The sequence below is a fragment of the Botryllus schlosseri genome, chromosome 14, assembly GCF_051294905.1.
Source record: "Botryllus schlosseri isolate E-star chromosome 14, Bs_hap1, whole genome shotgun sequence".
In the NCBI taxonomy this organism is placed as follows: Eukaryota; Metazoa; Chordata; class Ascidiacea; order Stolidobranchia; family Styelidae; genus Botryllus; species Botryllus schlosseri.
Window position 1 is genome coordinate 17,378,499 of NC_137249.1, and position 24,086 is coordinate 17,402,584.

Consider the following 24,086-nt stretch of genomic DNA (forward strand, 5'->3'; position numbering starts at 1 on the left):
GATTGCTTGTTTTATTGCTTCCAAATGAGCTGAATACCCATCTAAATTTGTGAACAACAAATCGTTGGACGAAATATTGCAATGCAAGGTAAACTTCAGGCAGTGTGCTCAGGTTTTAGGAAGTAATTTTATGTTGAGGAGATGCTTCACAAGGAGACGTGAAACGAATCTTCGACAAAGCAGTCCAATTATATAACGTGACAATTAACCTACTCATCGGCAATGTCAAGATTGGTTCCATTGTAATGTCCACACGTGCTTATTTATCATATATGAAGCGGTTAGAGTACCTTTTCCGCATGTGCTTGCCTGCGTGCCTCGATTTCAATTAATTACAAAAATATTCGCGGCACACACTTTGGGAATCACAGTGGTATAGGTGCTCGGAAGACCGGTTTCCGCGTCTGCTTTCCGTTAAGTTGACCTCCTTTTCTGGTTATAAGCAGAGTAAGCCGTCTTCACGTGTATTTTTTTACTGTGTTAATTAAATATATCCCACTGGACGTTCTAACATTTTCGCCCCCTATCGCCCACCAGTCGCCCCTTTGGCATTTTCGCCCCCTTGTTTCTCTAAATTTCCCCTGAAGGCGATAGCGCTCACGTTGTGAACCACTGCTTTATTCCCTTTAACTTGCACGCAGTTCCTATATTTGTATATTTTATTCGCTGTAGCTGAATGCTAGTATCAGGCTGCAATTACACAGAATGTCGACGAGATAGAGGTTTCTCATCACTGATTAATTTCGATTTTAAATTGGCAAGATGTCAATCAATGTCGCCAGTCGCAGTCGTGGGGCATCAGACACAAAGACGTCTGAGATCGTTGAAATTAGGTGGCCTCTCTTTCGCAGTAATAAAAGTGACCAGAGCTAGGAGCGCAGTTGGCATCGCTTGCACTCTCGGGGTTGCCACTGACGAGGACAACACAGTCGAAGTTGGCATCCGGCTCGCCAACGGTCCAGAAGTCCGGTACGGTTGTAGAGTCATCCAACCATTCCCAATTTCCGTCCAACCGGTCGAGTCCGATGTACGCAAATAAAGGCTGGCCGCTAATGTGCAGCGCGTGAACGACCTCCCTGGAAAGAAGTTTAATTGTGATTGTCGTCTCCGAACGAATTATAATGGAAGTGATTGAAGTAGGCTGACTATCCCTTTCCAACCTGCTAACTGGTACATCAAGAATGCAGCAGCGACTCGTGAAAATATCGGGGAGGGGTGCACGCGATGTTTGTTGACGAGATGACGTCACAATGGTGTATTCCGACGTGGAAATGTGAGTAGGGTTTGAATCGATCGGTACGCACCAATCCCAGAAGGCCACGTCGCCTTAATTGCCACGCCTACATTGCCACATCATCCGCCCATTGCCGCACCTATTGCACACCCATTGCCACGTCTATAGTGCCACATCATCCATTGCCACATCATCACCGCATTGATTGCCGCATCTATACGCTGCACAGCATCAACCCGCGCGATGTCGATTGCTGCACCTATGTCACTCATTGCCACGTCAAAACTTACCTTAGCTAGAATCGAACCTGGTTTGGATGGGTATAATTTCACATCGCTCACCACCAGGCTATTGAGCAAACTAGCCGTATTGAGCTGTTTTGAGAATATAACCGCCGATTCTCTCTTAAATTCCGAGACAACACCTTTTTCGAGTTATTACGCATAAATGTAAGACTATAACACCTGTGTCATCATTAATTAGTCAATGATTTTGAGGAATTCTGCGAATGCAACTTGATAATGCAGATATCGCCACCATAAATGTCTACAATGACGCGAAAGCTCACGCACATATTGCCGAATACTATTCCAAGAAATATCATCCGTCCATATTTTTTAAACTTGATTTTATGTGTACAAGTTACGGTTTCTGCAGTTTCCACATTTTACGACTTATGATTGCTGCGTCAAAACTTACCTAGAATCGACAGATTTTCTATTATGTGTATTTAGGACTATGTATTTAAATTCCTATTCAGATTATACATAAATGCGAAAACTATGATGTCTATGTAAGGTTATATTCTCCGGATAATATTATTAATATCAAAATTCTACACACCATCACTAATTACTTAATATATAAAATGCGATTTTGAGCGCTGCGACTTGATAATATGAACCCCTACGCTTCTGATGCATGATTTTTTGTGATAAGGACCTAGGTAACATTCAGAGTCTGCAACGATTGTTTGGATATACATTATAGCAATACCCCACTAAACTATAGGCGGTTATATTACTCTATTGCTCAGAGATAACTCATCCGTCCATATTTTTAAACTTGATTTTATGTATACAAGTTACTGTCTCTGCAGCCTCCACATTTTACGACTTATTTTCATTAGACGCAGGCAAGCGATTCTCCAGTTCGGAGCTACGGAAACAAATCACTCGCATGTGCGCGTTCCGAATAGTCTTGTAGAATTTTCTAAAGTCGTAACAGCTTAGTAGCATATACGCGAATCCCAAGGTGAAAATAATCGAACGAACTATAGCCGTAGGCGTGCGATTCGCAGGGCTTTATTTATACAAACTCTATCGATGCCTGTACGCGAACCCCAGCGTTAAAACGATTAGGTCTAATTAACACGTTCTGAAGCCGAAAATTTAGTCAACATCATTGAGATAGCCATGATTTGAAGATGGTGATCGAGTGTGACAATAGCACTCGCCAAGGTTAGACAAACATAACCTTAAACTACTCTCTACTTCACAAAATATAAAGTTATAAAAGTAAGCAGATTTTGTCGATATTGCTTTGTGATGATTTTGATGTTGTTCCATACCGATTGGGAAGATAGGACTCCTAATTCCTTAACTAACTACATAATCCCTAGTAACGTAGTCAGACGCATAACGGAATTTACGCAAATCGATATTGCTCTGCGATAATTTTGACCACTATGTTTTGATAATAACTTGCTTCCGAGAAATAGATAACATTCATTATACGTTAGATGATACTTTTCCTTTATATTCTATTATGTGTATTTAGGGCTAATGCGACATCACTATGTTGGCGACAGGGCTGATTTGAACACGCTAATTTTGCAAATTAAACTTATCATTCAACACGAACACTCAATGAAGAGCACCCTGGAGCACCCACATAAATGCTCCACAATTTGTGACGTATAATATACTGAGCATATAATAAGCTGACAAAACTGATACTTGAGTACTCCGAAATGTACAAGTACTTTACCTTTACACGACGTTTTTGTAAAATGAATACTAATGGTACGCGAATGATCATAGACTAAGCTTGCTTTCAGAGTTGGAAACTAAATGCATATGAAAATTTAACTATGTTTTCCCCTCACGCATCAGATGTAGGCCTACTCAAGTGTTTATGAGGCGGCGAATAGTTCGAAGGTTGTTGGTATGCGATGACGTCACATAGAATTGTGGAGTTTTCTGTAAACTATATTCCAGTGATCTATTTTCAATCACTATACTTTTATTAATCTAAACTAAGTACTGTTAGTAGGCAAATCCTAGAAAAGTATCCTCTGATAAAAGCAGGAGTAATTCGTTATCTGTGAAATAAATAGATAGCGCGCAATATGAGCGGTGTTACGATGACTGACAAATACTTTGAATTAATGCATAGAAGTAGCGATTTCGAACTACGTAAAAAGTTAGTCGAGCTCACGCATTTTCCATTTTCAAAAGTCGACGTTTTTTGTAAAATGAATACTTATTTTAATAAAAATTAAAAAATAAAGAAAAGAGCGAAAAATTACATTTTATCCTGGAACGCAACAAGAAAAATCGTATGAATTTTAACTACTTATTCATGACATACTAATAACTACTTGTACACTTTTTCACATTTTATAACACTTTAGTAGTACTTAACAGTTTCAGTTTTAAATAAAATTCGGAATCTAAACTAATCAAAAAAATTCGGTAACCAATTTCGCGTAGGCTATGCATACAAATGAGGAAAGTTACATCAGCGCGTGTTAACTAGTTGTATTATGTAGCTTGCAATTCATGCAAGTTTCGAAACTTCCACACTGAGTCTTTTAAAGTAGATAGAAACGAAAAAAACTAATCGAAAAAAATTACGAAGTTTGGATGCGGCATATTTAGGTTTTCTAAAAATTATTCATACCCATGACTCGAAATATTGTTAACTAACTTATGTTTTCGACATAAGATAAGCGTGAAGTGTACAAATTTCGATGTTGCGCAAACACCACAAACTTTGCTTGCTTTCAGAGCTGGTAACTAAATGCAAGACAGACTTATGTATTGCGAAAAAAATAAAACATTTGGGCGTTCCCCGAATGACATTTTACTTAAACTACTTATTCATGACATAATAATAATTCTACTTGTACACTTTTCCACATTTTATAACACTTTAAGTAGTACTTAACAGTTTCATTTTTAAATAAAATACGGAATATAAATATAATCGAAAAATTCGGTAACCAATTTCGCGTAGGCTATGCATACAAATGAGGAAAGTCACATCAACGCGTGTTAACTAGCTGTATCGAGTTATCGAATGATTTTTTCCTTACATCAAAACAACTAGAATGTGTAACTACATTAAAAAACGTATCTAAATGAGCTCCAGGGCATTGTGATTATGCAGCATACCAAATTTCATCGCACATTTCATGATGGAACAACTTTAAAACTGACGCAGTTCTATAGCAACTTTTACCTAAATCTGTTTTCGGTAGCGTGTACATATACATAGTCAGCTTTAATAACAGAATTACCATGCTAATATGTGACTCCTCACCTTGAAACTTGGTACGTAGTTGTAGGACATTGTGATCATGCAGCATACCAAATTTCCTCGCGCATTTCATAATGGAACAACTTTAAAACTAACGCGGCTCCACATCGACTTTTTGCGTGCATCTGTTTTGCGGGAGCGTATAGCACGTACCTATACATAGTCAACTTTAATAACGGAATTACCAATCATACATGCACCGACTCTGTACATTCAATGTGGGGGTAGCTGACTTGGAGACAGAAAAACACACATATTTGACCGTAACATGGTCTTAGTATGAACCGTCATGCATTCGACTTGTGGAAAAATGTGTCGCACACTATTTCACCGAGATTACAACCCTGGGAGTGTCGGCCTCTTATAGCCAGCAAGTGTAATGTGCCATATTAGGCCATAAGTATCGTAGGCCCCGCGTGAAGTGTACAAATTTCGATGTTGCGCAAATACCACAAACTTTGCTTGCTTTCAGATCCGGCAACTAAATGCAAGACAGACTTTACGCAAAAGTTGCTATTCTGAAAATTTTGTCAAGGTAATGGTTTGAAAACTTATACTTGAGCACTCGTACTTCTTGAGAATACCCAAGTAAGTTTTTTGCCTAGATGCACCACAGTCTTCACACCGCAGAAACACAGCCGCTTGGTTAACATCACAAAACCGCAATTGAACTCAAGATACACGGAATCGCTGTTAACGATGTCTGACTGCGGCGTTTCGACGAGTAACGAATTCTCGTATTTAGTATTGATTGTGACACATAGTCAAAACAGCGACAGTTTTCACAACCCGCTACATACATTGAACCAACTGATGTAAGGTGAAACACTACGTTCACACCAAAAAAAAAGTTTGCAGGGTATGACCACCACCAACATATAGAGTAGTGAGTGAGTAATTAAACTACATACCCCGATTTTACTATATTCCGAGATCCGGATCACGATTCAAGTCTACCTGAGAATCCGAACTACCCTGTGAAGTTGATATATCAAGTTGTGAACCGTGAAAGGGTTGTAATCTCGGTGAAATAGTGTGCGACACATTTTTCCACAAGTCGAATGCATGTCGGTTCATACTAAGACCATGTTACGGTCAAATATGTGTGTTTTTCTGTCTCCAAGTCAGCTACCCCCACATTGAATGTACAGAGTCGGTGCATGTATGAGACTTCAGAACATGAATTTGTAATCCATGATGCTTGTAGTGCCGGCCATGATGTTATCCATGATGTATGTAATGTCACACACCTCCTTTACGCGAATACTTGGTATCTATGAACAATCGTGAAGTATACTGGATGTGTAATGTCTTGTTATTTTTCATGGAAACACGGGGGTGTAACATGTTTGAATATTGTTCATTGGTTTGTCGATTCAGAGTTGATATCCGGATCCGGTTAATACTTTCTCGGGTTTCCGATTTCAAACTGAACGGTGGGATATGTATTGACCAATAAAGAGTGACACAATATAGTAAACATGTGTGAGAAAACTCACAAGTAACCCGGATTTGTTAGCGCGACGGGGACATAAATTCAACCATTATCCGTGTACCAAGCAGTTACCAAAGTCATGGAGGTTGCTAATTTCAACATATTGACTCTGTGGGAGGCTAAAGCACGAACCGGGACACACACAGACACACACACACACACACACACACCAGGACACACAATATCCGTCGATTTCCAAAGCATACATTTCGATATACAAGAGCATATTGTTATTTCATGTGGTTAAACATTGATATAGATGCGATGCGATCGACGCGGGTATACTCTGAAACCGGTTGTCCGTTTATATGAGAAAAGATGCTGTGAAGGACTTTAAAAAGCGGCAGTTGAGCAAGACGTAGTTTGCTTACTGCAGTAATTCATTTCACTTGCAGAACTTCTATGGTCAAGCTCCACGTGTGTGTTTCAGAGTAGTTCCAAATGAATGAATTTCATTTTCACGTGCTTGAATTCGTTTTACCATACTGTAAAATACTTTTACATGCCCAAGTTGGGGATTCTCGTTACATTGTCTTCTTGTGTGTTGGTGATTAAATACATTGCGACGCTGTCACTTGACTCTTAATTGGGTTGTTTCATCTGAAAGAACTAATTTTGTCTGTTATAATACTTTATTAGACTTGTATGGCGAGGCGTCTGGTATCGAGAAGTGAGATCGCAAGCAATCATTGAGTCAGTCGTGATGTCTGATTGGGAGTGTCGGCCTCTTATAGCCAGCAATTGTGTAATGTGCCATATTAGGCCATAAGTATCGTAGGCCCCGCGTGAAGTGTACAAATTTCGATGTTGCGCAAATACCACAAACTTTGCTTGCTTTCAGAGCCGGCAACTAAATGCAAGACAGACTTTACGCAAAAGTTGCTATTCTGAAAATTTTGTCAAGGTAATGGTTTGAAAACTTATACTTGAGCACTCGTACTTCTTGAGAATACCCAAGTAGGTTTTTTGCCTAGATGCACCACATAGTCTCAAGTCCTTATGATAGTGGAGTACATCAACTTCATGATAGCTAGAGTATTAAACAGTAATATACCTAGAGTACTAACGTTTTACTTACTCGGAAATGACTACTTCTACCTTATTTTAAAGGATACCTCGTTCGAAGCGAAATTGTATGTGGATTTGGATAACATCCAAGATGTAGGCTCACTTTGAAGGTTACTTCGTAAAACTCAAATATTGCGCAGTGAGAGTTCGCAAATTCTCGAAGTATTTTTGTTATTTTTATTGCGATAAGTCATTCTGCAGCGCGAAAATGCGTCGTAGGATATAGATGAAACTAGCACCACTCATCAAGACCGCTGAAAACAGTACGTTTCAACATTTAGTAGCAGTAAATTTCTAGTAAAGTACAAGACGTGATGATTTCCGAGTGAGTTGAAAAGTATTGCAGGTATAGTTTACCTGAAAACCGAATACTCTGAAATAGAAGTAGATGCAGTGTAAATAGTTAATCACTTGATTAAGTTTAGCGCAAGCAGATAAAACCTATACTTGAGTAGTACAAAATGCACGAGTACTTCGCTATCGCCTCCCTGCACGTAATAAGTGCTTTTACCGATACTCGTCGGTTTCAGTTTTAGATAGAATTCAGAAACCAAATAATTTCATAAACATTAGCTAATTTAATGAATTTACTCGAATGTACTATGCCGCGCTGATAAGATTAATTATAATATACTTATCATGTTACAGCGATTTTTCTAGCGTAGAAAATCTTTAAAATGTAGTAAGCAGGCCAAATGAAGATATTCGTTGAGTTGAATAAACATAAAAAATACTCTAGACCACTTTATCGGTACTTTACAGTTTCAGTTTTAGATAAAATTTGTCCCTTTCACCTATAATTACAACTCCTCGCTATCTAAACATGTTTAGAATATATTATTTGCGATGATACGAACCCGTGAAGTACTCAAGTAGCTTTTCGTAGGATATAGATGAAACTGACAACACTCACCAAGACCGCTGGTCCACTGAAAAAAGTACATTGTAGCAGTAAAGTCCTACTAAAGTACAAGAAGTAATGATTTCCCAGTTAGTTGAAAAGTAAGTATTGAAGGTATAGTTTGCTGGAAAAAGCGAAAAACTCTGAAATCGAAGTAGATGCAGTGTAAATAGGTAATCACTTCATTAAGTATAGCGCAAGCAGGCCAAACCTATACTTGAGTACTGCAAAATGTACAAGTACTTCGCTATGTTCTCCCTCCACGTAAAAAGTGACTATAGGTTTTAGACTACTTTATCGGTACTCGACAGTTTCAGTTTTAGATAAAATTTGGTAAGACTTTAAATTTTAAAGTAGTTTGAGCTTACGTTTGTATCACCTTGACAAGTAACATTATCAGACATGAAAATGATACTATCACCTAATATAGAAGTTAACACGCGTCAATGTGCTTCGGAATTCACGAGAAATTGCTTACTAAGAGAAGTATATTCTTGTATACACAATAGTGAAGAGAATCTTTAAAATGCAGTAAGCAGGCCGATGGGTATTCGTTTAGTTGTATAGGCATAAAAAACATTCCCGCGCGCTCTTAAACAAAACACTTCCTAACCCTACCACCTAATACTAAGGCGCGCGGGAATGTTTTTTATGCCTATACAACTAAACGAATACCCATCGGCCTGCTTACTGCATTTTAAAGATTCTCTTCACTATTGTGTATACAAGAATATACTTCTCTTAGTAAGCAATTTCTCGTGAATTCCGAAGCACATTGACGCGTGTTAACTTCTATATTAGGTGATAGTATCATTTTCATGTCTGATAATGTTACTTGTCAAGGTGATACAAACGTAAGCTCAAACTACTTTAAAATTTAAAGTCTTACCAAATTTTATCTAAAACTGAAACTGTCGAGTACCGATAAAGTAGTCTAAAACCTATAGTCACTTTTTACGTGGAGGGAGAACATAGCGAAGTACTTGTACATTTTGCAGTACTCAAGTATAGGTTTGGCCTGCTTGCGCTATACTTAATGAAGTGATTACCTATTTACACTGCATCTACTTCGATTTCAGAGTTTTTCGCTTTTTCCAGCAAACTATACCTTCAATACTTACTTTTCAACTAACTGGGAAATCATTACTTCTTGTACTTTAGTAGGACTTTACTGCTACAATGTACTTTTTTCAGTGGACCAGCGGTCTTGGTGAGTGTTGTCAGTTTCATCTATATCCTACGAAAAGCTACTTGAGTACTTCACGGGTTCGTATCATCGCAAATAATATATTCTAAACATGTTTAGATAGCGAGGAGTTGTAATTATAGGTGAAAGGGACAAATTTTATCTAAAACTGAAACTGTAAAGTACCGATAAAGTGGTCTAGAGTATTTTTTATGTTTATTCAACTCAACGAATATCTTCATTTGGCCTGCTTACTACATTTTAAAGATTTTCTACGCTAGAAAAATCGCTGTAACATGATAAGTATATTATAATTAATCTTATCAGCGCGGCATAGTACATTCGAGTAAATTCATTAAATTAGCTTATGTTTATGAAATTATTTGGTTTCTGAATTCTATCTAAAACTGAAACCGACGAGTATCGGTAAAAGCACTTATTACGTGCAGGGAGGCGATAGCGAAGTACTCGTGCATTTTGTACTACTCAAGTATAGGTTTTATCTGCTTGCGCTAAACTTAATCAAGTGATTAACTATTTACACTGCATCTACTTCTATTTCAGAGTATTCGGTTTTCAGGTAAACTATACCTGCAATACTTTTCAACTCACTCGGAAATCATCACGTCTTGTACTTTACTAGAAATTTACTGCTACTAAATGTTGAAACGTACTGTTTTCAGCGGTCTTGATGAGTGGTGCTAGTTTCATCTATATCCTACGACGCATTTTCGCGCTGCAGAATGACTTATCGCAATAAAAATAACAAAAATACTTCGAGAATTTGCGAACTCTCACTGCGCAATATTTGAGTTTTACGAAGTAACCTTCAAAGTGAGCCTACATCTTGGATGTTATCCAAAACCACATACAATTTCGCTTCGAACGAGGTATCCTTTAAAATAAGGTAGAAGTAGTCATTTCCGAGTAAGTAAAACGTTAGTACTCTAGGTATATTACTGTTTAATACTCTAGCTATCATGAAGTTGATGTACTCCACTATCATAAGGACTTGAGACTATGTGGTGCATCTAGGCAAAAAACCTACTTGGGTATTCTCAAGAAGTACGAGTGCTCAAGTATAAGTTTTCAAACCATTACCTTGACAAAATTTTCAGAATAGCAACTTTTGCGTAAAGTCTGTCTTGCATTTAGTTGCCGGCTCTGAAAGCAAGCAAAGTTTGTGGTATTTGCGCAACATCGAAATTTGTACACTTCACGCGGGGCCTACGATACTTATGGCCTAATATGGCACATTACACAATTGCTGGCTATAAGAGGCCGACACTCCCAATCAGACATCACGACTGACTCAATGATTGCTTGCGATCTCACTTCTCGATACCAGACGCCTCGCCATACAAGTCTAATAAAGTATTATAACAGACAAAATTAGTTCTTTCAGATGAAACAACCCAATTAAGAGTCAAGTGACAGCGTCGCAATGTATTTAATCACCAACACACAAGAAGACAATGTAACGAGAATCCCCAACTTGGGCATGTAAAAGTATTTTACAGTATGGTAAAACGAATTCAAGCACGTGAAAATGAAATTCATTCATTTGGAACTACTCTGAAACACACACGTGGAGCTTGACCATAGAAGTTCTGCAAGTGAAATGAATTACTGCAGTAAGCAAACTACGTCTTGCTCAACTGCCGCTTTTTAAAGTCCTTCACAGCATCTTTTCTCATATAAACGGACAACCGGTTTCAGAGTATACCCGCGTCGATCGCATCGCATCTATATCAATGTTTAACCACATGAAATAACAATATGCTCTTGTATATCGAAATGTATGCTTTGGAAATCGACGGATATTGTGTGTCCTGGTGTGTGTGTGTGTGTGTGTGTGTGTCTGTGTGTGTCCCGGTTCGTGCTTTAGCCTCCCACAGAGTCAATATGTTGAAATTAGCAACCTCCATGACTTTGGTAACTGCTTGGTACACGGATAATGGTTGAATTTATGTCCCCGTCGCGCTAACAAATCCGGGTTACTTGTGAGTTTTCTCACACATGTTTACTATATTGTGTCACTCTTTATTGGTCAATACATATCCCACCGTTCAGTTTGAAATCGGAAACCCGAGAAAGTATTAACCGGATCCGGATATCAACTCTGAATCGACAAACCAATGAACAATATTCAAACATGTTACACCCCCGTGTTTCCATGAAAAATAACAAGACATTACACATCCAGTATACTTCACGATTGTTCATAGATACCAAGTATTCGCGTAAAGGAGGTGTGTGACATTACATACATCATGGATAACATCATGGCCGGCACTACAAGCATCATGGATTACAAATTCATGTTCTGAAGTCTCATACATGCACCGACTCTGTACATTCAATGTGGGGGTAGCTGACTTGGAGACAGAAAAACACACATATTTGACCGTAACATGGTCTTAGTATGAACCGACATGCATTCGACTTGTGGAAAAATGTGTCGCACACTATTTCACCGAGATTACAACCCTTTCACGGTTCACAACTTGATATATCAACTTCACAGGGTAGTTCGGATTCTCAGGTAGACTTGAATCGTGATCCGGATCTCGGAATATAGTAAAATCGGGGTATGTAGTTTAATTACTCACTCACTACTCTATATGTTGGTGGTGGTCATACCCTGCAAACTTTTTTTTTGGTGTGAACGTAGTGTTTCACCTTACATCAGTTGGTTCAATGTATGTAGCGGGTTGTGAAAACTGTCGCTGTTTTGACTATGTGTCACAATCAATACTAAATACGAGAATTCGTTACTCGTCGAAACGCCGCAGTCAGACATCGTTAACAGCGATTCCGTGTATCTTGAGTTCAATTGCGGTTTTGTGATGTTAACCAAGCGGCTGTGTTTCTGCGGTGTGAAGACTGTGGTGCATCTAGGCAAAAAACTTACTTGGGTATTCTCAAGAAGTACGAGTGCTCAAGTATAAGTTTTCAAACCATTACCTTGACAAAATTTTCAGAATAGCAACTTTTGCGTAAAGTCTGTCTTGCATTTAGTTGCCGGATCTGAAAGCAAGCAAAGTTTGTGGTATTTGCGCAACATCGAAATTTGTACACTTCACGCGGGGCCTACGATACTTATGGCCTAATATGGCACATTACACTTGCTGGCTATAAGAGGCCGACACTCCCAGGGTTGTAATCTCGGTGAAATAGTGTGCGACACATTTTTCCACAAGTCGAATGCATGACGGTTCATACTAAGACCATGTTACGGTCAAATATGTGTGTTTTTCTGTCTCCAAGTCAGCTACCCCCACATTGAATGTACAGAGTCGGTGCATGTATGATTGGTAATTCCGTTATTAAAGTTGACTATGTATAGGTACGTGCTATACGCTCCCGCAAAACAGATGCACGCAAAAAGTCGATGTGGAGCCGCGTTAGTTTTAAAGTTGTTCCATTATGAAATGCGCGAGGAAATTTGGTATGCTGCATGATCACAATGTCCTACAACTACGTACCAAGTTTCAAGGTGAGGAGTCACATATTAGCATGGTAATTCTGTTATTAAAGCTGACTATGTATATGTACACGCTACCGAAAACAGATTTAGGTAAAAGTTGCTATAGAACTGCGTCAGTTTTAAAGTTGTTCCATCATGAAATGTGCGATGAAATTTGGTATGCTGCATAATCACAATGCCCTGGAGCTCATTTAGATACGTTTTTTAATGTAGTTACACATTCTAGTTGTTTTGATGTAAGGAAAAAATCATTCGATAACTCGATACAGCTAGTTAACACGCGTTGATGTGACTTTCCTCATTTGTATGCATAGCCTACGCGAAATTGGTTACCGAATTTTTCGATTATATTTATATTCCGTATTTTATTTAAAAATGAAACTGTTAAGTACTACTTAAAGTGTTATAAAATGTGAAAAAGTGTACAAGTAGAATTATTATTATGTCATGAATAAGTAGTTTAAGTAAAATGTCATTCGGGGAACGCCCAAATGTTTTATTTTTTTCGCAATACATAAGTCTGTCTTGCATTTAGTTACCAGCTCTGAAAGCAAGCAAAGTTTGTGGTGTTTGCGCAACATCGAAATTTGTACACTTCACGCTTATCTTATGTCGAAAACATAAGTTAGTTAACAATATTTCGAGTCATGGGTATGAATAATTTTTAGAAAACCTAAATATGCCGCATCCAAACTTCGTAATTTTTTTCGATTAGTTTTTTTCGTTTCTATCTACTTTAAAAGACTCAGTGTGGAAGTTTCGAAACTTGCATGAATTGCAAGCTACATAATACAACTAGTTAACACGCGCTGATGTAACTTTCCTCATTTGTATGCATAGCCTACGCGAAATTGGTTACCGAATTTTTTTGATTAGTTTAGATTCCGAATTTTATTTAAAACTGAAACTGTTAAGTACTACTAAAGTGTTATAAAATGTGAAAAAGTGTACAAGTAGTTATTAGTATGTCATGAATAAGTAGTTAAAATTCATACGATTTTTCTTGTTGCGTTCCAGGATAAAATGTAATTTTTCGCTCTTTTCTTTATTTTTTAATTTTTATTAAAATAAGTATTCATTTTACAAAAAACGTCGACTTTTGAAAATGGAAAATGCGTGAGCTCGACTAACTTTTTACGTAGTTCGAAATCGCTACTTCTATGCATTAATTCAAAGTATTTGTCAGTCATCGTAACACCGCTCATATTGCGCGCTATCTATTTATTTCACAGATAACGAATTACTCCTGCTTTTATCAGAGGATACTTTTCTAGGATTTGCCTACTAACAGTACTTAGTTTAGATTAATAAAAGTATAGTGATTGAAAATAGATCACTGGAATATAGTTTACAGAAAACTCCACAATTCTATGTGACGTCATCGCATACCAACAACCTTCGAACTATTCGCCGCCTCATAAACACTTGAGTAGGCCTACATCTGATGCGTGAGGGGAAAACATAGTTAAATTTTCATATGCATTTAGTTTCCAACTCTGAAAGCAAGCTTAGTCTATGATCATTCGCGTACCATTAGTATTCATTTTACAAAAACGTCGTGTAAAGGTAAAGTACTTGTACATTTCGGAGTACTCAAGTATCAGTTTTGTCAGCTTATTATATGCTCAGTATATTATACGTCACAAATTGTGGAGCATTTATGTGGGTGCTCCAGGGTGCTCTTCATTGAGTGTTCGTGTTGAATGATAAGTTTAATTTGCAAAATTAGCGTGTTCAAATCAGCCCTGTCGCCAACATAGTGATGTCGCATTAGCCCTAAATACACATAATAGAATATAAAGGAAAAGTATCATCTAACGTATAATGAATGTTATCTATTTCTCGGAAGCAAGTTATTATCAAAACATAGTGGTCAAAATTATCGCAGAGCAATATCGATTTGCGTAAATTCCGTTATGCGTCTGACTACGTTACTAGGGATTATGTAGTTAGTTAAGGAATTAGGAGTCCTATCTTCCCAATCGGTATGGAACAACATCAAAATCATCACAAAGCAATATCGACAAAATCTGCTTACTTTTATAACTTTATATTTTGTGAAGTAGAGAGTAGTTTAAGGTTATGTTTGTCTAACCTTGGCGAGTGCTATTGTCACACTCGATCACCATCTTCAAATCATGGCTATCTCAATGATGTTGACTAAATTTTCGGCTTCAGAACGTGTTAATTAGACCTAATCGTTTTAACGCTGGGGTTCGCGTACAGGCATCGATAGAGTTTGTATAAATAAAGCCCTGCGAATCGCACGCCTACGGCTATAGTTCGTTCGATTATTTTCACCTTGGGATTCGCGTATATGCTACTAAGCTGTTACGACTTTAGAAAATTCTACAAGACTATTCGGAACGCGCACATGCGAGTGATTTGTTTCCGTAGCTCCGAACTGGAGAATCGCTTGCCTGCGTCTAATGAAAATAAGTCGTAAAATGTGGAGGCTGCAGAGACAGTAACTTGTATACATAAAATCAAGTTTAAAAATATGGACGGATGAGTTATCTCTGAGCAATAGAGTAATATAACCGCCTATAGTTTAGTGGGGTATTGCTATAATGTATATCCAAACAATCGTTGCAGACTCTGAATGTTACCTAGGTCCTTATCACAAAAAATCATGCATCAGAAGCGTAGGGGTTCATATTATCAAGTCGCAGCGCTCAAAATCGCATTTTATATATTAAGTAATTAGTGATGGTGTGTAGAATTTTGATATTAATAATATTATCCGGAGAATATAACTTTACATAGACATCATAGTTTTCGCATTTATGTATAATCTGAATAGGAATTTAAATACATAGTCCTAAATACACATAATAGAAAATCTGTCGATTCTAGGTAAGTTTTGACGCAGCAATCATAAGTCGTAAAATGTGGAAACTGCAGAAACCGTAACTTGTACACATAAAATCAAGTTTAAAAAATATGGACGGATGATATTTCTTGGAATAGTATTCGGCAATATGTGCGTGAGCTTTCGCGTCATTGTAGACATTTATGGTGGCGATATCTGCATTATCAAGTTGCATTCGCAGAATTCCTCAAAATCATTGACTAATTAATGATGACACAGGTGTTATAGTCTTACATTTATGCGTAATAACTCGAAAAAGGTGTTGTCTCGGAATTTAAGAGAGAATCGGCGGTTATATTCTCAAAACAGCTCAATACGGCTAGTTTGCTCAATAGCCTGGTGGTGAGCGATGTGAAATTATACCCATCCAAACCAGGTTCGATTCTAGCTAAGGTAAGTTTTGACGTGGCAATGAGTGACATAGGTGCAGCAATCGACATCGCGCGGGTTGATGCTGTGCAGCGTATAGATGCGGCAATCAATGCGGTGATGATGTGGCAATGGATGATGTGGCACTATAGACGTGGCAATGGGTGTGCAATAGGTGCGGCAATGGGCGGATGATGTGGCAATGTAGGCGTGGCAATTAAGGCGACGTGGCCTTCTGGGATTGGTGCGTACCGATCGATTCAAACCCTACTACTAATGTGACTTCGTAGTGGTCACTGACCAGATCGCGGCCAATATACGCGCGCACACTCTCGCACTTAGCAATGGAGCGACTGTGACACAACACATACGTCTTACTGTCTCTGTAATTGTGCTGCGAAATCGATATTGGAAAATATGTTCCGAATAAATACCTAAATGAAAGCCGTAAACATAGAACACTGTTAGATGACATCATCAAGATGTAGAATACGCAATCTCATCTCTCATTTCGGTATGGATAGCCGTCAAAATCAATAGAGCGAATTATGCGTAAAATAATTGAGGTATTGGCTGATCGAGTGATCGGCTGCTAGTCGACATCGGGCAATTGGCTTTGTTAGCAAAGGGCTTGGAGTCTGTATGTTCACGATAAGATCGACATTGGAGAACACAAAATTAAATGAATATTTGATTGCAAACCGAGAAACTTAGTAAACTGTTGCAGGAGATCATCGAAATGTACCATTCGAAAGATCAGCACCTATCTCGGTATCCAACACGGCTAATATTAGCACAGACCAACACGGCCTTTTGCGCGAAATCCGCTATGCGATGGATAAGTGTCAGATCGGCGCCCATCTCTACCAAACTCGACTTCGAAAACCAAACTACCGCCTTAATCATTGGGTGTCAATAACGTTGAGACTTGGCACAGCGTTCGATACTGAAATCAAGACATACCGTGCAAAAGCTCATGACCGTACTAGATATGGAGCATCGTTAAAATCAATAGAGACCAATACAGGCTTTTGCGTAAAATCTGATTTTGAACTAAAAAATCAACATTTTGACTACTTTTGATATAAAAAAACTGAATTTTGACCAAACTTTGACCTCACGTATTTTTTTACGGGTCTGGAGGAACCGCAGTAAACCTCCCCCCGTGACGTTTGTGACAGCCCTGTGGCATTACACCACAGCACTATGTGCCACAAGCGCCCGTAATAGGGCCCTTTGAGTCGTAGGACTCAAAGCACCCATAAGGTTGCTTCTGTTTTACTTCCTTTTCGCTTGTTGAGGGTTCCAACAGTTGGCACAAGCACGCCTTTAGAGCGGGCGTCTGCGGCCGCTAATCCCTCCGCCACCATGCTTGTGCCCCGGGATACTGGCCCGTCGATGCGGTACCAGATCCCGGTCGGACTATGAAGGCCTGGCTGCCATACTCGTCCTGGGTAGTAATAGTGATTGGACAGTATTGGTTGTACCGCTAGGGCTTCGCATCCCCCAGCGTCCAACAAAGGGATGCTTACCTTAATACAACCAATTACTCACGCATGCGAATTAGGTGTTTTCGCACAAAATGTTTTCTAAGACCTGGTCCTTCATAATAAGGTCAAATCTTATAAATAAGGACGGTATGGCAACCCTGCCTATAAAGTAGGCTACAAGCTGTAAAATATCAAATGATAACTTCACCGACAGAGCAAAATCTACGATACAAACGAAATGCAGAGGTGAATTTAGTTTTTAACTTTTCAAACAACTTTGGCAAATCTTGACCTAACGCTACAATCTTGACAAAAATTTGACAAATTTTGACATGTCAAAAAAAATCACCCTACTCATGACCGATCTCGGTATGGAATATCGTCAAAATCAATGGAGACCAATACCGGCTTTTGAGTAAAATCTGTTTGCGATACACGACGGATCAGCACATGACTTCGGAAACGAAATTATTACCCTAATCCTTGAGTAGCAACCCTGAAACTTGGAGCAGAGTTGAATAACACCATCGCGACATAACATACCAAATTTCAAGAATTATCATGGTGCGAAACACCGTCAAAACCGACCTATACCAGCGAAGGTCAGCTCAATGCATACGACAGTAACCGAGTTCAGATATAGATACCATTGTTACATCAGGGCATGGTATGGTGAGGTATGGAACGAGTATTTTCCAAACTCCATACTTGCCTTATTCTCTCCATACCATACTTGCAATTTTATACCAACATTGTTCCATACCATACTTGATACATATTCCATACTTTCAAATACTTCAATATCATAAGTAAAGTACCTTTTCCAGCACCTGTATTATTGATATTTCGGGTGTAATTATTGCTTAAACCAGTCATGATGCGAATCTAATTCCTGGTAATAGTTTTACAGAGTCTGTTTTGGTGAGGTTTAGTGCGCGGTGGTGAGGTGCCGTATACGTCTACAGCTTCCACGAGCAAAATGATATAGTCAGCGCCTCAACGGATTGTTATCTGTAGCAGCGGTTCTCAACCTTTTTCGCCTCGCGGACCGGTAAAATTTCAAAAAATGTCTGGCGGACCGGTGAACTTGCAAAATTTAAATGAAGCCAAAATGTAAAGTATGCAACCGTTTTATGCAAATAGATGGTGCTGGAGAGTGACATTTAGAGGGTTTTGATCGTATTTAATTATATTCATGATGGCATCCATGTGATTTTATGGTAATGAGTCTGCCGAGTCGATGTAAAATTGCCTTGTCCAGATAAACGTGCTACCGCCGAGAGTCGTTTAAAGTCTTTTGCGCCGAAGGCCATGGGTTTAACCGTCCACGCCAACTCCAATAATATTCTTCTCTTTGACAATATCGAAAGTTGCAGCGTATCGGAGTCGAACCAAGCAACTTGTCGTGCAACTTGCTCATTGCCCACTGCCACCAGACGCAGGCTACTCTGGCAACTACGAATACAATGCGTGCCGCAAGAAAACACATTACAGCAGCTGTACCGGTCATTCGCAAATCCGGACCGAAAAAGCACTTCGTCAGCCCACCCCCAAAAACGTTGGTCTTGGAGCCCCCACATGGGGATAAGCCAAACCGCCGGGGGCTTCGCTCCAGATCCCACAGTTGGGTGGATGTTTTCACCTGTACTTACCATCACATCCATTCGACTCAGCGTAAGCAGAGAGTTTACGCAGCTTATCGCGCCAATAGCGAAAATTTTCGATCACTCACGGCTGAAGTGGTTTTCACGCGGACGAATTTTTGACCCACCTTTCGTAATCCCATGTTAACCTAAACTTCATCATGTGCTGGTACGTCGTGGCGCGGTAATGGCAGACGCCGAAATGCCTACAAATCAATCATGTGTATTTCTCGGAGAAGGGCACCTAATAAGCAAGACATTTAGGGACACTAAATCGTGCAAAGCGCGAAAAGTAAATGAAAAATGTTGGAGAAAGTTTCAAATAAATACGCTATGATTTATGTTCATTTGCGAAATACATTGGGGCCTTTTTAAGCTCGGCCCCTCTCCAATTGGGCGGTTTGGGGTGCCCCAGTTACGGTCCTGCACAAAATGAATGAATCAAAAACCAATGATCAAACTGCGCTTAGCGATGAGGGAGCTCGCATCTGTTCTGTACTTGTCGCTCGCATGTCGTCAAATGAAACGTCTTGAACTTTTAGTCAAACCGAACATGTTTCCAGTCCTAATGTTACCTCACAAAGTTATGAATTTGATATTTGATTTATTTTATCAATGGACAAGCCTTCAACATTGCATCTTGAAATTAAAGTATCAAATTGTAATGTACCTCGCGGACCGGCACCGGTCCGCGGACCGGCGGTTGAGAACCACTGATCTATAGGACCCTCAATAAGAATATCATCGCATCTCCGATACATTGGCAGGAGACACATGCAAGTTTGAAGTAAATATTTGCACAATAATTTATAATAGAGATGCACCCACAAAATATCCCAGCTGCAGGCGAGCAATACTGCAGCGATCTGCGTGATTATTAGTACAGTATTTGGTTGAGGCTAGCGTCGCGAGAATTTCAAACTATATCTACCCCATTCCCTGTTCTATAATCCTAATGCGAGAGCGTCTGAAATATGACCAGTAAAATATCTCGGTATGTAAATAGTGTAAATGTGGCGGACAATGTTTCAGAAGAAATGAAATTATCAATCACATTGAGCTATTAGTAAGTTGCAGCATGATTGCTTGTAAGGAATGAGGTAGTTGGAGTAGCCTAGATTACAAATTATTGCGTCACATGATAGACTATGCTCGGAGACGTCTTTTCTAGACTCGGTAGAATATCCGATCAACAGTTGTCATTATTGCATCACAAAATCATGTCATTCCAAGTGCTCCTAAAACAGTTGCATAATCGTGTATTTGTTCCTACACAGCGTTCAATTGTTCACACATAACAAAAGCGATCGTATTCCGTGAACAGCGAACAACTTACGCTTCACGAAGCTTGCACAGATCACGATAAAATGTATGAAATACCAAAGTATGGAAGTATGGAAATGTCGTTCCATACCATAGAATAAAATCTTCCATTCCATACCATACTTGCATTGTTCCATATTCCATACCAAACTATCGATCCATACCATACCATGCTTCCATACCATACTTCCATACCATACTTCCATACCATACTTCCAAACCATACCATACCATGCCCTGGTTACATCACACTGAGGGGGCAAATCGCCAATTTGCCCCCCTTGCTCGATAATTTGATAACTAGAGAGACCAAATCACCATTTCTTTATTGTGAGCGGCTTTGAGAGAACAGGCGGGAAAAGTTTGTTATGAGCGCTACTGGGGCATGCCACGGCTAGGCATTTACAAAGCGAAAACACAGAAGATAAATTCGATTTTCGCTGAGACTTGACAATATATGGGCATTTACAAGCGAAAGCACATGAAGATTGCGATTTTCGCGATGATTTCGTTGTATATATTGATTGCTGTGCATATATAAATGGTAAATCTTTATTATGGAACATAATTTTAGGTGCGACAGTGCCCCAATTGCCCGATAAGATGAGCCGCCACTGCAAGAATGCCAGCAGCGAGAGCGGACGCATATTTGGCGAAACACACACAATTTTGAATATAGATGAAGCTATCAGAGCGTTTGGTTTGCATCAATATATTTCACTTCCAGCGATTAGAGTGGAACACGCGTAATCCCTGGACTGAATATACGCCGGATATTTTATTTATTTTTGGCGGTTGTCGGATTCATACTTTTTCTGATAAGACCGAATTCCGATCCGAGCCGGATTCGTCCGATTCCTGAGACGACCGTAGTACTATAGGGAGTAGTGTAGGCTACTAGGGTTGTAACCAAGTCCTAATGCTCCTATTTACAAGTCAATCTCACTTCTATAGTTTTGACTCGAGTCAAGTCGAGTCATTTTCAATTCACTAACAAGTCAACTTCAGGTCAAGTCAGTGAGTAGAGGGTAGAGTCCGAGTCATAGTATTATGACTCGAGTCCGAGTTCAAGTCATTGCGTCGACTACTCGGTTTCCAGTTAAAGTCTTGTTAAACCCACTTTTCATAACTCTGTTTGATGATATCGAATGGTCCCCATTTATAATATACTAATTTTTTTCATATTTAACAGTTTATGGTCTCATTTTCGAGAACCAGTACCAATAGACGAAATAGCAATAGCTTGTGTAATTTACTATTCTTCGAAATTACAATGCAATGTCGGTCTTGGCCGTCTGAGTCTCGAGTCATATGACTTGGTTGGAGTCATGCGCAATGACTCGAGTCCAAGCCGAGTCAATACACAGATTGACTCCAGTCAAGTCGAGTCATAACTCGAGTCATTACAACTTGTACTGCACTGGATTTAGCTAGATCCTGGACGTGATATTGGCAGCATTTTTCAAATTATTTTTGACCGGAACCGAATTGTAGTCCGATTTATACGTTTTTTTGATGCGGCTTGAGTTGGATCGGGGCCGAATTACTGTCAGCGACATCCTCATGCGTTAGATTCACGCCGTTTATATGAGCATCAGAACAGGGATCAGGAGGAAACATGATGTGACGACCTGAGGTGGTCAGTAACGAAGTACTTCTACTTTTTGGAAGTTCTCAAGTAGTTTTCCTCTACTTCATTACTTACTCAAGTAGATCTGATTTTCTCTACTTCTACTTCGTAATATTTTGTGATCTACTTACTTACTTTTCGCTATTTTCAGTTTGTCAAATAGAAGTACTTTCATCCCCCAATACGAAAGATAGCCTGAAGAATTTCGGGGCTGTTTTCACGGAGTACCAACATTTAATATTCATGTAAGTCAAGTAAAGCCCAAAAATTTTGTTGCGCTTTGCGCATAGTAGTGACGAAGTGACAAATATGTTTTCACGAAAGTATCAGTGAATATAATTTATGTACCGGATTGCTTGGTTCCTCTCACACCGCATTGTCGCCCATATCAAATATTTCATCATAGTAAATATGGCCCACCATAACGTTTGAAACTACCGTTTCTCAATTTAGAAATTACCTATCATATCGTAATCGTAATTACGTGTCTCGCCAATCTGGAAAATCCAGCTTTTTTGAACGTTGCACCTGTTTTAGCAGATCACCTTTGAAGCTTGATGGACAAAAGACATGAAATATATTTTTTGCTTTTTAGAAGTGGTAGCCTATTTGTATTACACTTTCAATTGCGAGTATCATACTTTGAGTTCTAATTACTTTCAGTTCTTTTGTCTGCAGAACATACATGTTGAAGCATAAAAGCAAGTGCAGTAATGCATCTATTTTCCGAAAATAAAGCTACACTAACCATAACTTTTACGATCCACAATATTTGTTATTAACGTATACTATAATCGCGCAAAGTGATGAAACCGTATCCGATACAACCTCTACGTATTGCTCTTTGCCTAAACTTGGAGCCGTATAATGTAGGGCAGGGCGCCATGCCATGATATTGTCTAAAACGGGGTCTTTTAGTAAACAAAGGGTTAGTATCGCATTTTCATATCAATACTATAATTTGGATCCCATGATGCGAAACAATGCTTATTCTGTCGAAAATTGATACCTCATGGGATACATCAATACGAATCAAGCTCTCTGCACCTGACGCATAGCTGAATTCGCAGCTTTTGACAGTTCATGCGAACGAACTAAGACTGTTTTCAAAACTACTTACTTACTTGAGTAGATTTAAAGTCAGTCAATTCTACTTCTACTTCAAGTAGTTTTAGGTGGCTTATTGAAGAAGTCCTTCTACTCTTACTTGAGTAGATTTTTTCGTCGCTACTTCTACTTCTACTTTAGTAGCTTTCTTGACTACTTTGACCACCTCTGGTGACGACAGATGTACCAATCAGATGTGTTATGATTGTTGGCAATGCACGAAACCAAACCTACCTCAGACTTACACCAGGGTATAAATCAAACACAATAATGACGAAGTGCTTTTTCGGCCATGATTTTATGAATGGCCACTGGCCAGGTATAGCTGCCGGCAGGTGTTCTCGTGCGGTGCATATTGTATTCGTAACAGCCAGAGTAGTCTACACGTCGGGTGGTTGTGGACGATGAGAAAAGTAGCACGACAAGGTGCTTGGTTCTGCTCTGTAATACTTCTCTCGCTATTGTCGATGAGAAGAACATTGTTCGAGTTAGTGTGATCGGTTGAATGCATGTCCTGTGGCGCGAAAGACTGTAAACGACTCTCGGCGGTTTACGGCGGCACGGTCATCTGGGCATGGCAATTTACCTCGATCCAGCGGAATCACTGCCGTAAAATCTGTCTGGGACCTTTTGAGACAGAATTGATACAGCAGTGCGACCAAATATATTTGAATTATACTTTTCTGTAACTATTGTATTCTCCATGCGACCTGCATATTAGAGTTTTACTTTGGA

At 39.2% G+C, this 24,086-nt stretch overlaps 2 protein-coding genes across 3 annotated transcripts in view; both read right to left on the reverse strand.

Moving 5' to 3' along the window:
- Positions 1 to 17,704, reverse strand: part of LOC145456433 (uncharacterized) — a 36,525-nt gene extending 18,821 nt beyond the window's left edge. The window contains exon 1 of the mRNA XM_080334554.1: positions 17,691 to 17,704. The gene's annotated coding sequence lies outside the window, so the exon portion shown is untranslated. The remainder of the gene's footprint in view (positions 1 to 17,690) is intronic.
- LOC145456434 (uncharacterized) overlaps positions 646 to 24,086 on the reverse strand; it is a 39,397-nt gene continuing 15,956 nt past the window's right edge. Inside the window, exon 7 of one of the 2 annotated variants that reach the window (XM_080334556.1) lies at positions 646 to 1,076. In XM_080334556.1, the coding sequence (XP_080190682.1) occupies positions 830 to 1,076 (247 nt within the window). In that variant the 3' untranslated portion in view covers positions 646 to 829. Of the gene's footprint in view, positions 1,077 to 11,449; positions 12,458 to 24,086 lie in introns of those variants that run through there. The other variant, XM_080334557.1, reaches the window with a different exon arrangement.